The sequence below is a fragment of the Quercus lobata genome, chromosome 10 (genome assembly GCF_001633185.2).
Source record: "Quercus lobata isolate SW786 chromosome 10, ValleyOak3.0 Primary Assembly, whole genome shotgun sequence".
Classification (NCBI taxonomy): Eukaryota; Viridiplantae; Streptophyta; class Magnoliopsida; order Fagales; family Fagaceae; genus Quercus; species Quercus lobata.
The window spans coordinates 65,563,773-65,577,178 of record NC_044913.1 but is presented as its reverse complement, the minus strand read 5'-3'; the positions used below and the strand labels follow the sequence as shown (position 1 = coordinate 65,577,178).

Here is a 13,406-nt window from a genome sequence, read left to right as displayed (position 1 = left end):
ATACCAATAAACTAGGCTCTTATATGGACTTAAAGCTTCTAGGAAATAAAGAGATAAAAGATAACAAGTAACGAAAACTAATCCTAACTAAAATCAAATACTAATCCCTATCTATCTCAAATCTAATCCCTATCCGAATAAAACTCTACAATTATCCAATTTCCTATGAGATAAATAAAAAAAATTTGAAAATGTATATTCTAAAATAATTTTGGTTTTGCTCCTGCATTAGAAGGTTTCCCCTTAGTGGTTTTTCCCTTAGATAGCTTTCCTTGTTGACTCATTGTAATTGATTTTGTGCGATTTGTGACATCACATATGATACGCCATACATTCTTTAATTGTTTTAACACTAGGGTCAAAACAACCTTATAGCCTCCATCCACCCAACATGACTTTGAGGGGGATGTTAGAATGTAAGCTAAATAGGCTTTGGCCAAATGTATTGTTGTACTTGTACTACACTCATATTTTTTATACAACACACATATTATGTATATTAAAAAGGCAGTCACTTGTACATCTTAGAGTATTTCATTGTTTACTATAATAAGACTTCAGTCTTTTACAAAGAGTACACACTCACAACTACAATCATGTATTATTGTGCTTCTTCTAAACTAATTGTTAATTCCGTATATGTTTCCGGTCTACTAGAAGAAGAAGTGCTAGATTGGCCTCTCCTTAGAACAAAAGCTGGTTGTTTAGGAGTTGCAACTGTTGCAGTTTCACTATCAAGCATGGTAACAACATTTGACATGGTGGGTCGATCACTTGGGTCTTCTTGTATGCATAAGAGTCCAACATTTACGCACTTCATAAATTTTTCTACATTGCAAGATTCATGCAGAGTTTGGTCTATTAAATCCAACACCTTGTTTTCTGTCCACAATCTCCATGCCTATGACAAATTCAAAACCAAAATTATGAAGTAGAAAATTACAAAGGAATGAATGGTTATAAAAAAAAAAATTCATCACACTTACATAACCTATAAGGCTCATGGCTTGTTCTGATCGATAAAATCCAGTGTTCTTTTTTCCACTAATAATCTCAAGCAAAACTACACCAAAACTAAAGACATCGGTTTTAATTGAGAAAACTCCATCCAACGCATACTCTGGAGCCATATAGCCACTGCAGTAGAGGGGATTTTTATTACATCAAGGAATTAGGTTGGCACATGTATATCATTTGCAAAACAGAGTTAGGAGATTTAAAAAAAAAAAAAAAAATCCTCAATATTGAAGAATCAGCTTTTATACTATCTACTATAAACTTACTAGGTTCCAATTACTTTAGTTGTGTTTGCCTCAATTTCTTTGCCTCCAACAATCCTCGCTAAGCCAAAGTCAGATATTTTGGGGTTCATCTCATGATCTAGAAGAATGTTGCTAGTTTTCATGTCTCTATGGATGATCCTTAATCTGGAGTCTTGGTGAAGATAAAGAAGCTCTCGAGCTATTCCCAAGATAATGTTAAAGCGCATCTCCCAATCCAAAAGCACGCTTCGCTTTGGATCTTGCAAGGTTTTACATTTTCCATTAAACGTAACAATATTAGCAACACTAGAAAGTAAACAAGATATAATCTATGAATTACTAGTGGATATTAAGAGCTTGGTTTAGGAAACCAACCAAATATAAATAAGTCTAAGCTTTTGTTTGGCATGAACTCATAGAGCAAAATCTTTTCATCTCCTTTTATGCAATATCCCCAAAGTCTAACAAGATTCCTATGTTGAAGTTTTGCAATCAACACCACCTCATTTTTAAATTCCTTTAAGCCTTGTCCAGAGGCACTCGAGAGCCTCTTTACTGCCATTTCATTTCCTCCTGGAAATGTACCCTGAGATCAAATTCACCATAAACACGATGTTATGAATTACAACTAACCAGAATCTAATTATTATGAACATAAAATACTCCCTCCGTCCAACTTTTTTTGTCCTCTATTCCATTTTGAGATATCCCAAAATATTGTCCTGTTTCTAAAAATAAAAATCATTAATTTACTAATGTTCCTATTATACCCCTATTAATTTACTAATTCAATTTTTTGATAAATTTTTTTAAGGGTAGTTTTGAAAACTTATATATTTTAAAACGTAGACAAGACAATAAATGATGTTCTCTTAAAAAGTTTGACTTTTCAAACAGGACAAAAAAAAGTAGGACAAAGGGAATACCAGGCAGTGTTGCTGAAATTACCTTATAAACAGGCCCATAGCCCCCCTGTCCAAGCTTGTTTGCATCTGAGAAGCTATCTGTAGCAGCTAGTATGCTTTCCAAATCATAAAATGGCAGATCTATGTCTGTTTCACCTTCTTCTCTAAACTCACCCGAGGCTATAAAGTCCTTAACATGTCGTTCACTGTCCATTGTGCGAAGTACCCTATTTCTTTTATCATTGTTTCTGTTTTCTGAGTTAGGATGACAGCAATATACGTTAATTACAGTAAAGAACTAATAAATGGTTTTATTTTAGTTAAAACGGACAAAAGCATAGATTATGCATATATAGTGAACATCATGCAAAGCAATTACCTTGCCTCTTGGCCATCTTTCTTCTCAATATATATATAAATATAATGGTACATGAGAAAGCAATCCCACTTATAAGAGATACCGCAACAATCAAAGACAACGCCATCTTCCTTTTTGAAGCTTCATCTGGTGACCCAGGTTTACCACGTACTATTGACAGAGTATCACCTTTACAAGGAAGAAACAGAGCTAAAAATAGGTAAAATATGAATACGACTCTCCATCGTTATGTTTTTGACATTGAACAAGCTCCAATGGTAATCGAAATGATAAAAATTCAAATTCAAGAAATATAATGTTTATATTGGTTGTTACAGACAATCGATTTATTACATTTTTTTTTAATCAATTTTGGGCATTTGGGCTCCATTTGGAGGCCCAAAAAAAGATATATATATATATATATATTTTTTTTTTTTAATTCTCCTTTATATCACAGAATCTTTAGTATTACTATGGGATCAGGATCCTATAAGATCCTAAGATCTGGATTGAGATCCCACACGGATTTGACCTTAGTAGAGATTCTAGTGAGATTCAGGATGGTTTAAGTATGTCAGATCTTAGGATCGTAAGATCCTAAGATCCAGATCGAGATATTGATAACCATGGTTACAGTCATATATAATGTTAATATTGATTGTTTCAATTATAATAATGTATGTTATTACTATAAGATAATCATATAAAAAAAATAAAAAAAAACTCACAATTTCTAAGCAAGGTAAAGTTAGAAGTTATTATAGAAGGACAATAAAAACTTTTGGGAAATTGGATCATGCAAATTTTCCTAGCACTATGGTGAAGAACAAGTGCAACAAGGAGTGAAATTTTATTAGGAATTTAAATATATATATATATATATGTATATATATATCCAGTATGATAGAAGGGAATCAAAATCTTTATAGAATATCTTTCTATTCTTGTTTGGGAGTTTTAATTGAGAAAATGGGCTTTGGGAGTTTAAGTGGGAGAGAATAGAATGGGTAGAAGGGGACACTCACTCCTTTTTGTTCCCTTAAAACCTCAAATGTCGTTCCTCCCAAAATTTGGAGAAATTGAAGGGAAGAAATTAGATTTGATGAATATTTTTACTAAAACTCTCAAAATACCCCTATATATTCAGCCATTAATCTTAAAATAGGGGGTCTAATAATAATATTGTCATAAATTGATTCCATTCATTCCTTTATATTACTCCCAAACAAGATTACTTACATTTCATTAATTTTCATTCCTTTATTTTAAAACATTCAAATAAGATTACTTAATTCTATTTCATTCATTTCTCTTACTTAAATACATTTCATTCCCTTCCATTCCTTTGATTATTCATATTCATTCTATTTTATTCTCTTATGAACTTCTTAATGAAACCTTAACAATACCAGCAGCCTAGTCTAATTTTTTCTTCACTATCAAAGCAATATTAATTTGTCAGAGGCAAAAAACATAACATCCTAACCTTGAGTACAATTCAAATTTGAGACATCCCATCGGAAGTTTGGGGCACAATGGCACCTCTTCTTTCCATCTTTTGCCGCATTGCAAGTTGAATGTGGCCAATCCTTGCAGTCCGCGGTTGAAATACACGTTGGCTCTGGTGGTGGCACCCAACTAATCTCTACACCTGTAATTTCAGAACTCAAGTTGCCAGGGTCAGGTAACCAGTAGTAGTTCACATAGTTCACATTAAATGGCAAGGAATGATTGAGCCCCAGATCTAAATTTCTATCCTTGCGATTGCGATAAGCTGCATCGTTGCTCATGACTTGAATGACAAATTTTTGTTCACTTGGATGGATACTATCGACTCGGTGGAGGCTACTAGGTGCCTTGAAGCTAAGCTGGCCTGTGGATGTGTCATAGTGAAAGCTAAAGTACATGGGGTCACCACAATTTGGGCTTGTGCTCAGCGGATAGGGGATCACGTTAGTGCCACAAGGCTCACAGTTCCTTGCACTTGATCCTGCAAAGGTATAGAGTGAAATAGAAACATATATAGTAGCTTGCTAATATAGAATTATAACACATGGTAAATCTATTTATTTAATTATTATTTTTGGATAATTCACTAGTTTGGAGAGGGAGAATTTGAACTCTAAATATCTCGGTTGGAAACACCAGAACTTGTCAATTAAACCACAACTTTTGGCACTTGCAAAATGTTTTAATTAGTATCATGAATTTGCCTAGCAACACAACATGGCAATGATCTACTTCACATACCATCTACTTCTGTAGACACTCACACAACTCACAGGTGACACATAAAATTATGTTTAGAAATAATAAAAAATTTCCAATCAACAATGCTACTAAAAAAAATTTCACAATTCATTAAAGTGGGAAATTGTAATTAATGCAATATTTCTTTCACTTAGACCGTCGCATATATATTTTTTGTTATATAGCAATCACAACCTAACTAAATAGAACGTATAACTTTTTGAAAGATCACCCTATTCAATGTACAACTATATTTTTGTATGTTAGCTAAATAAACTTATGAAAATAAGTTCATCGAAGCACACACTAACAAACTTCAGATAGAACTATGCTCGTTGTAAAATTCATTATCAATAATCCTTTTAAATTTTTATTATTATTATTATTGCTTTTTGAATACGTACAAAGAGTGTGACTCTGTCTTAACATCTCTGTATACTCTTTAACTGTTTTGTGCGACCCGGTCTAGAAAGGGATTGAAGAACTATTGGAGGTCTAGTAGCTTCATCCATATCCGGCCTTTTCTAATGGAGAACTATTGTTTCACACTTCTAAATATATATCTTGTACATATAATGTGCATACTTTCATATCAGTTATCTATATTTTCTAAAAATGTCCACGCTTTACATATAATGTGAATGAGTATAGATTTTGGATGTGATACAGTCAAAGCCCTTTTCTAACTCCAAAATAATAATAATAATAAAAAAGAAAGAAAAGAAAAGGAAAGGAAAGTGAGGATGGGAGGCGGAAGGCATCTCCTAAACTTTTCTTCCACTCTGTATCGAGAAGTGTAACATGAATCATCACTTATAGAAGCACTAATTAATTTAATACATATAAAAGTACCATATAGTAATGAAAGAAAAGATCAGAGCTGTGAGAGGTGGTTTATAACCTCCTTCATCTCAATGATGTTTTATTAGTTTTCAAAACTGCGTGTAAGTTGAAAGTTAGATAATAATGAGAAGAGTGATGAGTGGTTAGTACAACATATTTGGACTCACACTTGTTGTTTTAAGGTTTCAAGTTAAGTGATATCTTTATATAATATTTTAATTACTCAATTTGAGTCTTCCTATAGTGTACTCCTTTCTCATGCCAACAAGTGGTATCAAAGCTCATTCATAGTAATGTGCACCAAGATGATAAGGTTTTCAAGGTTCCCATGAGTTAACATGGATGTATGAGTTCTCATGAATGAGGGTGTGGGTTGATACGGGGTTTCATGGATGGTGTACAAAAGACCAATGGATGATATATGTGCATGTTAATATAATTAGGCCAAAACATATTTATTTAGATTTTTTGATTAAGTGATGTCTTTATATATTATACTAACTAGTCGCTAACCCGTGCGATGTACGGAAAAGCTATTGACTCTGAAAAAAATGAAAAAATATTTAACTTCTATACTTTTCCATAGTTTAGAAGTGTTGTCTAACATTGAACGTTATTAAGTTGTAAGTGCATAGTTACCGAAACCTACAAAGTAATTTACAAGTCTTATATTAATAAAACAAAACTCTCAATAGTTATATATACACACATACACTCAAAACTAATATAAACTGCAAATATATAAACAAAAACCATGATATGAGGAAGCCAAACCAAGTTTCAAATTTGTGTAGCAATATGACTTTCTCGTAGTAATAATAATACAGACAATTCAAAACATGGAACAATATCAAAATTAATGCCAAAAACTCCAAGACTTAAAATTTCAAGATTTATAAAATTCACAAATTCTACTTCAAAACCAAACCAAATTTAACAAATTTATATATAACATAAAATGATAATTTTATTTAAATATTAATGATAATGATGAGTTTGAGTTTAAATTGGACTTGTTAGAAAGATAGAGTTTCATTCCTTATTAAGTTTGGACTAAACAAAAATAATTTTATTTAAATAAAATGATAATTTTATTTATATATTGTACTGACATGAAAAATTGTGGGAGTTTCAGAGGTTTCGGTTATATATATATATATATATTTTTTTTTGGGAGAGAGACTAATCACTTGAGGCTCTAAGAAAATAAATAAAAAATAACAAATAAAACTATATCCAATTAGAGACTAGAGTCCCTAGACGTTACCTTTCCTAATTACAATACTCATTACTCATTATATATATATATATATATATATATATATATATATTTATATCAATTTGTACAAGGAGTGGATACCTATATCGGATTTGGCAACGCGAACGGAGATGTTACGACCGATTTCATACTCCTCTTGAAGATCGCTTAGATCTTCGTTCCAAATCCAACATATGTTGGCACTAGTAGAATTATCACCTCTTTGCGTGCTGTTTTTATTTTCCTCATATGAATAAGCCTGGCACCGCCATTCCACAACGCACAATTTTTTGCATTCTTCTTTATCTTTTACCTCGGAATCTATGTCTGGATCGCGCACTTTCATCATATGTAAGCTCAAGAATGTCCCACTCATGTCACATGATGTCGAATTTTTGGTGCAGCCATCAGCAAAATTTGGATAATTCCACTTCTCAGGATCAGTAGGCTTGGACCCAGGCAAACATTTGCACGTTAACCAATTGTTGATATTACAGCTCCCAAATTTCCCACAAGCTTTGTAAATGCTACATTGGTTTTCTGGCTCCCACCATGCCAAGTTCCAATTTTGATTCTTTATATCCCAGACCAGATACCTTAACTCCCCAGAGTAATGCATCACCAGCCTTGCGTTACTATAATTCTGAGAGAGCTGTGTTTTTGTGTTTCTAAATGTTAGAAATACTGAATGTAATTGAATTGTATTTCTCAAATCAAAGAATATACATCAGTGCCTTTATATAGGAGGCATATGTGTGCAGTACAAGTCAAGTGTAGTACAAGTACAAGTGTGCTATACAAGTAACCTAGTTGGGCCTAAAGCCTATAACATAATATACGTTAACAGCCCCCCTCAAACTCAAGGTGGATGTGAGACCAACTTGAGGTTGTCAACTAAATCACGAGTGCGTCCCTTAGGAAGTGACTTGGTGAAAATATCTGCAAGTTGATCTTTGGAGGAGATGGAGAAAAGCTGGAGAGCACCATGGACAAGATGATAACGGATAAAATGACAATCAATCTCGATGTGTTTAGTCCGTTCATGGAAGACATCATTGTGAGCAATATAAATGGCACTCCGGTTGTCACAATAAAGGGGAGTAGCAGAGGATGTGGACACACCTAAATCCTTAAGAAGCCATCGTAACCAAAGAAGCTCAGATGTGGTATCAGCAAGGGCACGATATTCTGCTTCAGTACTGGAGCGGGCCACAAAAGTTTGTTTCTTACTTCGCCAAGAAATCAAAGAAGAACCAAGGAGAAAGCAATAACCTGTAGTGGACCTGCGATCAGTGGGATCTCCTGCCCAATCAGCATCAGAGAATGCACGGAGTACAAGAGGAGACTGAGCTGAGTAGAAAAGGCCATGGAAAAGGGTGCCCTTCAGGTATCGAAGAATGCGCAGAACAGCAGCATAGTGAGTTGATCGTGGAGTAGATAGATACTGGCTCACCTGATGAACAGCATAGGAGATGTCTGGACGAGTAACTGTGAGATAAACTAAGCTGCCAACCAATCGTCTGTAAAGAGAAGGATTAGACAATGGTTTCCCCCCTGAGGGAGTTAGATGCGCATTAAGCTCAACTGGAGTGTCAACAATCTTGTTATCAGTGAGTCCAGCTCGAGACAAGAGTTCAGAAGCATACTTGGTTTGAGTAATATAAAGTCCATCTGTAGAATGAGTGATTTCATGACCCAAGAAGTAGCTGAGATGTCCAAGATCTTTCATCTCAAATTACTGACTGAGAAAATCCTTGAGTTCTTGAATGCCACTGAGGTCATCACCAGTGATGATCATATCATCCACGTACTGGAGAAGTAAAATAGTGCCTTTGTCAGTGCGACGAAGAAATAAGGCAGAATCATAATGACTGGCCATGTAACCCAAGCGAGAGATGGTAGAGCTGAATTTGGCGAACCAAGCCCGTGGAGCTTGTTTAAGGCCATAAAGTGCACGACGAAGGTAACAAACCTTGTTTGAGTCAACAGAGAGACCAGGAGGAGGTTGCATATAAAGTTCTTCACTTAAATCCCCATTAAGGAATGCATTTTTGACATCCATCTGAAAAAGATCCCATTTACTGGCAGTAGCAACAGCTAAGAGGGCACGGACAGATGAGATACGAGCAACCAGAGCAAAGGTCTCTTCATAATCAATCCCATACTCCTGTGTAAAACCTTTTGCAACAAGACGAGCTTTGTAGCGCTCAATGGACCCATCAGAGCGAGTCTTAATCTTGTAGATCCACTTACAACCAACCACAGATTTCCCGGGGGGGAGTGTCACCAAGTCCCAAGTATGGTTTTTAGATAATGCATCAAGTTCCTCTTTCATTGCAATCTGCCATAAAGGGTCAGTGGAAGCCTTACGATAGGTGTGAGGCTCGTGTAGTGTAGCAAGAGCAGTGTAACAATGATAGTCAAGTAAATGTGCAGGAATAGATCTTACCCGAGTTGAGTGACGAGGTGGAATGTCGTGTGCAAGATCTTCAGGCGGAGCAGGAGCAGGGGACCCAAGCTCAAGGTTGGGGTTGGGTAGCTCGTCTTCAACCTGTTCATCTTCCACCTGTTCATTAAAGGGTGAACTAGGAAAGGGATCAATGGTATTTGGTGGTTGGACAGAGAAGTCTACAAGAGAATCAGGAGCAACCACAGGAGGATCAGGATCAGCTACAGAAGGAACAGGTGCCTCATCTGGAAAGAGATCTAAAACAGAGGAGGAAGATAGGGAGGCACGGAAGTGAGAGAGCTCGACAAAGAGGCAATGTTCCCAAAAGACAACATTACGGGAAATACGAAGACGATGAGAGACAGGATCATAACACCGATACCCCTTTTGAGTTTCGCCATAGCCAAGAAAACAGCAAAGCCTTGACCGAGGCTCAAGTTTGGTATGCTCATGTGGTTGAAGAAGAACGAAACAAGCAGAACCGAAGGAGCGAAGGTGGTGATAGTCTGGAGGTGACCCAAAAAGGCGCTCATATGGAGTTTGATTTTGAATAACAGGACTTGGAATGCGATTAATAGTGTGAACAACATGAAGAGCAGCTTCACCCCAAAAAGGAGCAGGAACTTGGGCAGAGAGAAGGAGAGCACGAACAGTGTCAAGAATATGACGAAGTTTTCGTTCGGCTCTACCATTTTGCTGAGAGGTACCTGGACAAGTTAGTTGATGAACAGTGCCATAGGAATGCAAAACAGTTTGGAAAGCATATTGAGTGTACTCAAGAGCATTATCAGATCGAAAAATTTTGATGCGTTTGGAAAACTGAGTTTCAACCATTTTTGCAAAATTAGAATATACTTGCAATAATTCAGAACGATGTTTCATATTAAAATCCAACTATAGCGAGAGTAATCATCAACAAAGACAACAAAATATCGAGACCCACCAATACTAGAGACAGAGGAAGGCCCCCAAACATCAGAATGAATAAGGTCAAAGATATCAGTTGTTATTGATTCACTAGTATTGAAAGGCAAAGCTGGTTGTTTTCCTAACTGACATGAGACACAATCAAAATTTTCGGTAGACACTGAACCTAACAAACCTCTAGAAGCCAATTGTTGTACCCGAGAGGAAGATGCGTGACCAAGTCGAGCATGCCAAAGTGTAAGGGAAGGAACAGAAGAAACTACGGTAGCTGCAGCAACAGAAACAGGAGCAACAAGTGGAAGACGAAGGTTGTCCACGGGAAACATACGCCCAACTCTGGGACCGGTCCCAAGCTCCTGTCCCGTCCTTGGATCCTGCACAATACACCCAGAATAATCAAAGATAATGCGATAACCCAACTCAGCTAATTGTCCCACAGAAAACAAATTATAAGAAAGGTCAGGAACATTAAAGACTCCAGGAACCGAGAGGTTAGAGGTCGAAACAGAGCCTATATTATGACCAGACATTGTGGAACCATTTGCTGTGCGAATATTAAGAGGGTGTGGTGCAGGTTTAAGTTCAGAAAATAAAGACGAATGAGGTGTCATGTGATTGCAACAAGCAGAATCCATAAGCCAAGAGGTAGGAGACATACCAGATAAAGCTGAGAGAGAAGAGGAATAAGATACATTACCAACCATACGAATGACATTGGCGATGATGTTTTTAAGGTCATCTGTGGACATGGTGAAAGTGCGTCCTGAAGACTTAGACTATGCAGAGATGGGAGTCATTGGTCGGACACTCTCAGTGTTAGCAACAGCAGCAGCGGATATAGATACAGCTGATTTGTTGCGATGATAGCAAGTCTCAATATTGTGGCCAAAATGTTTGCAAAAACTGCAAAGACGTTTGCTAGATTGTTGGCGATGATTATTGCAACAAGAAGAAGACCTGTCCTTATTTCTCATTTAGAAGCAAAATATGCAAAAATGGAGCGCAAAAATGAAATCTATGCGAAAAACTGAGCAAGGAGGACCCGGACTGCAAAAAGTCAACTCTGGTCAAAGTCAACGGTCAATCTGGTCAAAGTCAACGGATGACGTCAGCAGGCTAGAGGTGAATACGTCAGCAGATGACATGGCGCTGACGTAATCAGGTGACGTCAGCTAGGGCTGACGTAAGCAGGTAATACGATGACGTCAGCGAACAAGTCCGGCGCGTGGGAGCGCGTGAAGGCGTGGGCGCGCGTGGCGGAAAGTGACAGATGCTGGAGGCGCGTGGCGGCGCGTGGAGAGTTTTGGCGGCGCGTGGTGGCGCGTGCAACTGATGCCGAGTATTCTTGTGGCGCGTGGAGGCGCGTGGATGGTCCGATGAAGACGAAATTTCACAGAAAGGCAGATCGGAGAGAGTACTTTCCAATGATCCTATCTGTGGTCTGATCGGAGAAGCGGAAGCGGTGGTGGCGGCAAGGCAGTGGTCTTTGATGTACTGGAGTCGCGGTGAAGGCAGCGGTGCTGCTCACAAAAACGGCTGCAGAGGACACCCAAGAAGACAAGACTGCTTAAGAGCGGCACACCAAAGGATTAGAGCAGTGGCTCTGATACCATGCTAGAAATACTGAATGTAATTGAATTGTATTTCTCAAATCAAAGAATATACATCAGTGCTTTTATATAGGAGGCATATGTGTGCAGTACAAGTCAAGTGTAGTACAAGTACAAGTGTGCTATACAAGTAACCTAGTTGGGCCTAAAGCCTATAACATAATATACGTTAACACTAAAATATCTAGAACTGTTTTTTTGTGCTGAAATTTGATAAGAAGTTGGCTATGTAATAAGGCATTTTTTCCGATTTCAAGAACTTACCTGTGCTTCGACTTTTCCAGTGATAGTCTACCTTTTCTTTGATAGCGTAGCTACCCTCTCCAGATTCATCTTCATCTTGCTTAAATGTGAATTGACCAGTTCTCGGATCACTTGAGCCGTTCCATGAGACCAAATTTGTCTTTTCATCCATCTTCATGCCTGAAAGAAATGTATCAGTTGGATATTTGAAGCTCTCCCACAGAATCATTGCTGACTGAACATCCTCGCTTAAGACCAGGTTTCCAGAATCCATGAGTCTTACAATCTGATTTGTGGACGAGGATTTCTCAAGACCTGGAGACCAATATTCTCTTCCCAAACTAGAGTTATCCCATACCTTGAGCTTGCCATCTTCTGCAATTCCAAAAACTCCAGTGGAACCGTCATGTATTGGGTCATCTCGGTTAGCAACCCATACTTCTTTTTGACCCCATGTGTGATACCATATCCCCACGAACCTTTTGTGGCTTGAGCTTTGCATAGGGGTGAAGAATCCAAGTTCAAACATTCCTCCAGCGGAGACAAGAGTTGAACCGTTGTCAATGATCCACTCGCCATGCTTCAAAATATCTCTAGTGGAGCAATATACAATAGAGGAACAAAACAAAAATATATACAAGAAGAAGATGGAAGATGGCAAAAGATTTGGAGACATTATATTGATAATTTTTATCATGATTTGTGAGGAAATTAAGCAGGTGGTTGGAATTTTCTTTTCTCATTTGCAGCACACATTCTGTGGATGGTTGCTATAGTCCAGTTGCAAAAAGTTTTGCTGCTATCGTCCACACTTTTCGGTGGTTCAGTTACAGAAAGGCCCTCGATGTTCTTGCTTTATAACCGAAATGCTTATGCTCAGAAAATTTTTCGTTTTTTAAAAAAGTTGCGCATAAATAATATATATAAAAAAGAAAAAAGAAAAAAAAAGGGGGGGCTTTATTTTTCAAGGGTCAGTTTGAGATCCGTTTATTTTACTGATATTGAAAACTTTTTGTTGAAAATATTGTTGAAACAGTACAGTGGGATCCATGAATAGTATCAAAAAGAGCAGTGGAGCGCATGAATGGTAGCAAAAATTAGCTGAATAATAAAATAAGCTAACTTTTTAATTTTTACCAAACACACACTTTGTATGTAAAGTGTAAACTTTAGTTCTAGTGCAAATAATCTTCTGTCCATTATTTGCCTATTTTAACGTTTTTTCACTTAAATTTGAAGAAAACCAAACCAAAACAAAACAAAAAGAAAGAGGAAAATAGAATGGTCTTACTGCAAAC

General features: G+C 37.0%; 1 protein-coding gene across 1 annotated transcript; it reads right to left on the bottom strand.

The window, feature by feature from the left end:
- Positions 1-476: 476 nt before the first annotated feature.
- On the bottom strand, positions 477-12,920 carry LOC115965606 (G-type lectin S-receptor-like serine/threonine-protein kinase At4g03230). The gene is made up of 10 exons (XM_031084868.1): positions 12,057-12,920; positions 9,011-9,022; positions 6,982-7,514; positions 4,015-4,518; positions 2,547-2,714; positions 2,211-2,422; positions 1,638-1,848; positions 1,284-1,521; positions 987-1,137; positions 477-901 (listed from the first exon to the last, which is right to left on the bottom strand). Exons 1-10 carry the CDS (start codon positions 12,803-12,805, stop codon positions 602-604), a joined length of 3,078 nt encoding a protein of 1,025 aa, XP_030940728.1. The 5' UTR covers positions 12,806-12,920; the 3' UTR covers positions 477-601.
- Between the last annotated feature and the right edge of the window lie 486 nt (positions 12,921-13,406).

Excerpts from the sequence above, each read along its gene's own strand:
- LOC115965606 (XM_031084868.1), bottom strand. The coding sequence starts at position 12,805 with ATGATAAAAATTATCAATATAATGTCTCCAAATCTTTTGCCATCTTCC. Across the intron at positions 2,715-4,014 it reads AAATTTGAATTGTACTCAAG|GTGATACTCTGTCAATAGTA; the intron begins GTTAGGATGTTA and ends TTCCTTGTAAAG. Across the intron at positions 1,522-1,637 it reads CTTAGACTTATTTATATTTG|ATCCAAAGCGAAGCGTGCTT; the intron begins GTTGGTTTCCTA and ends AAACCTTGCAAG.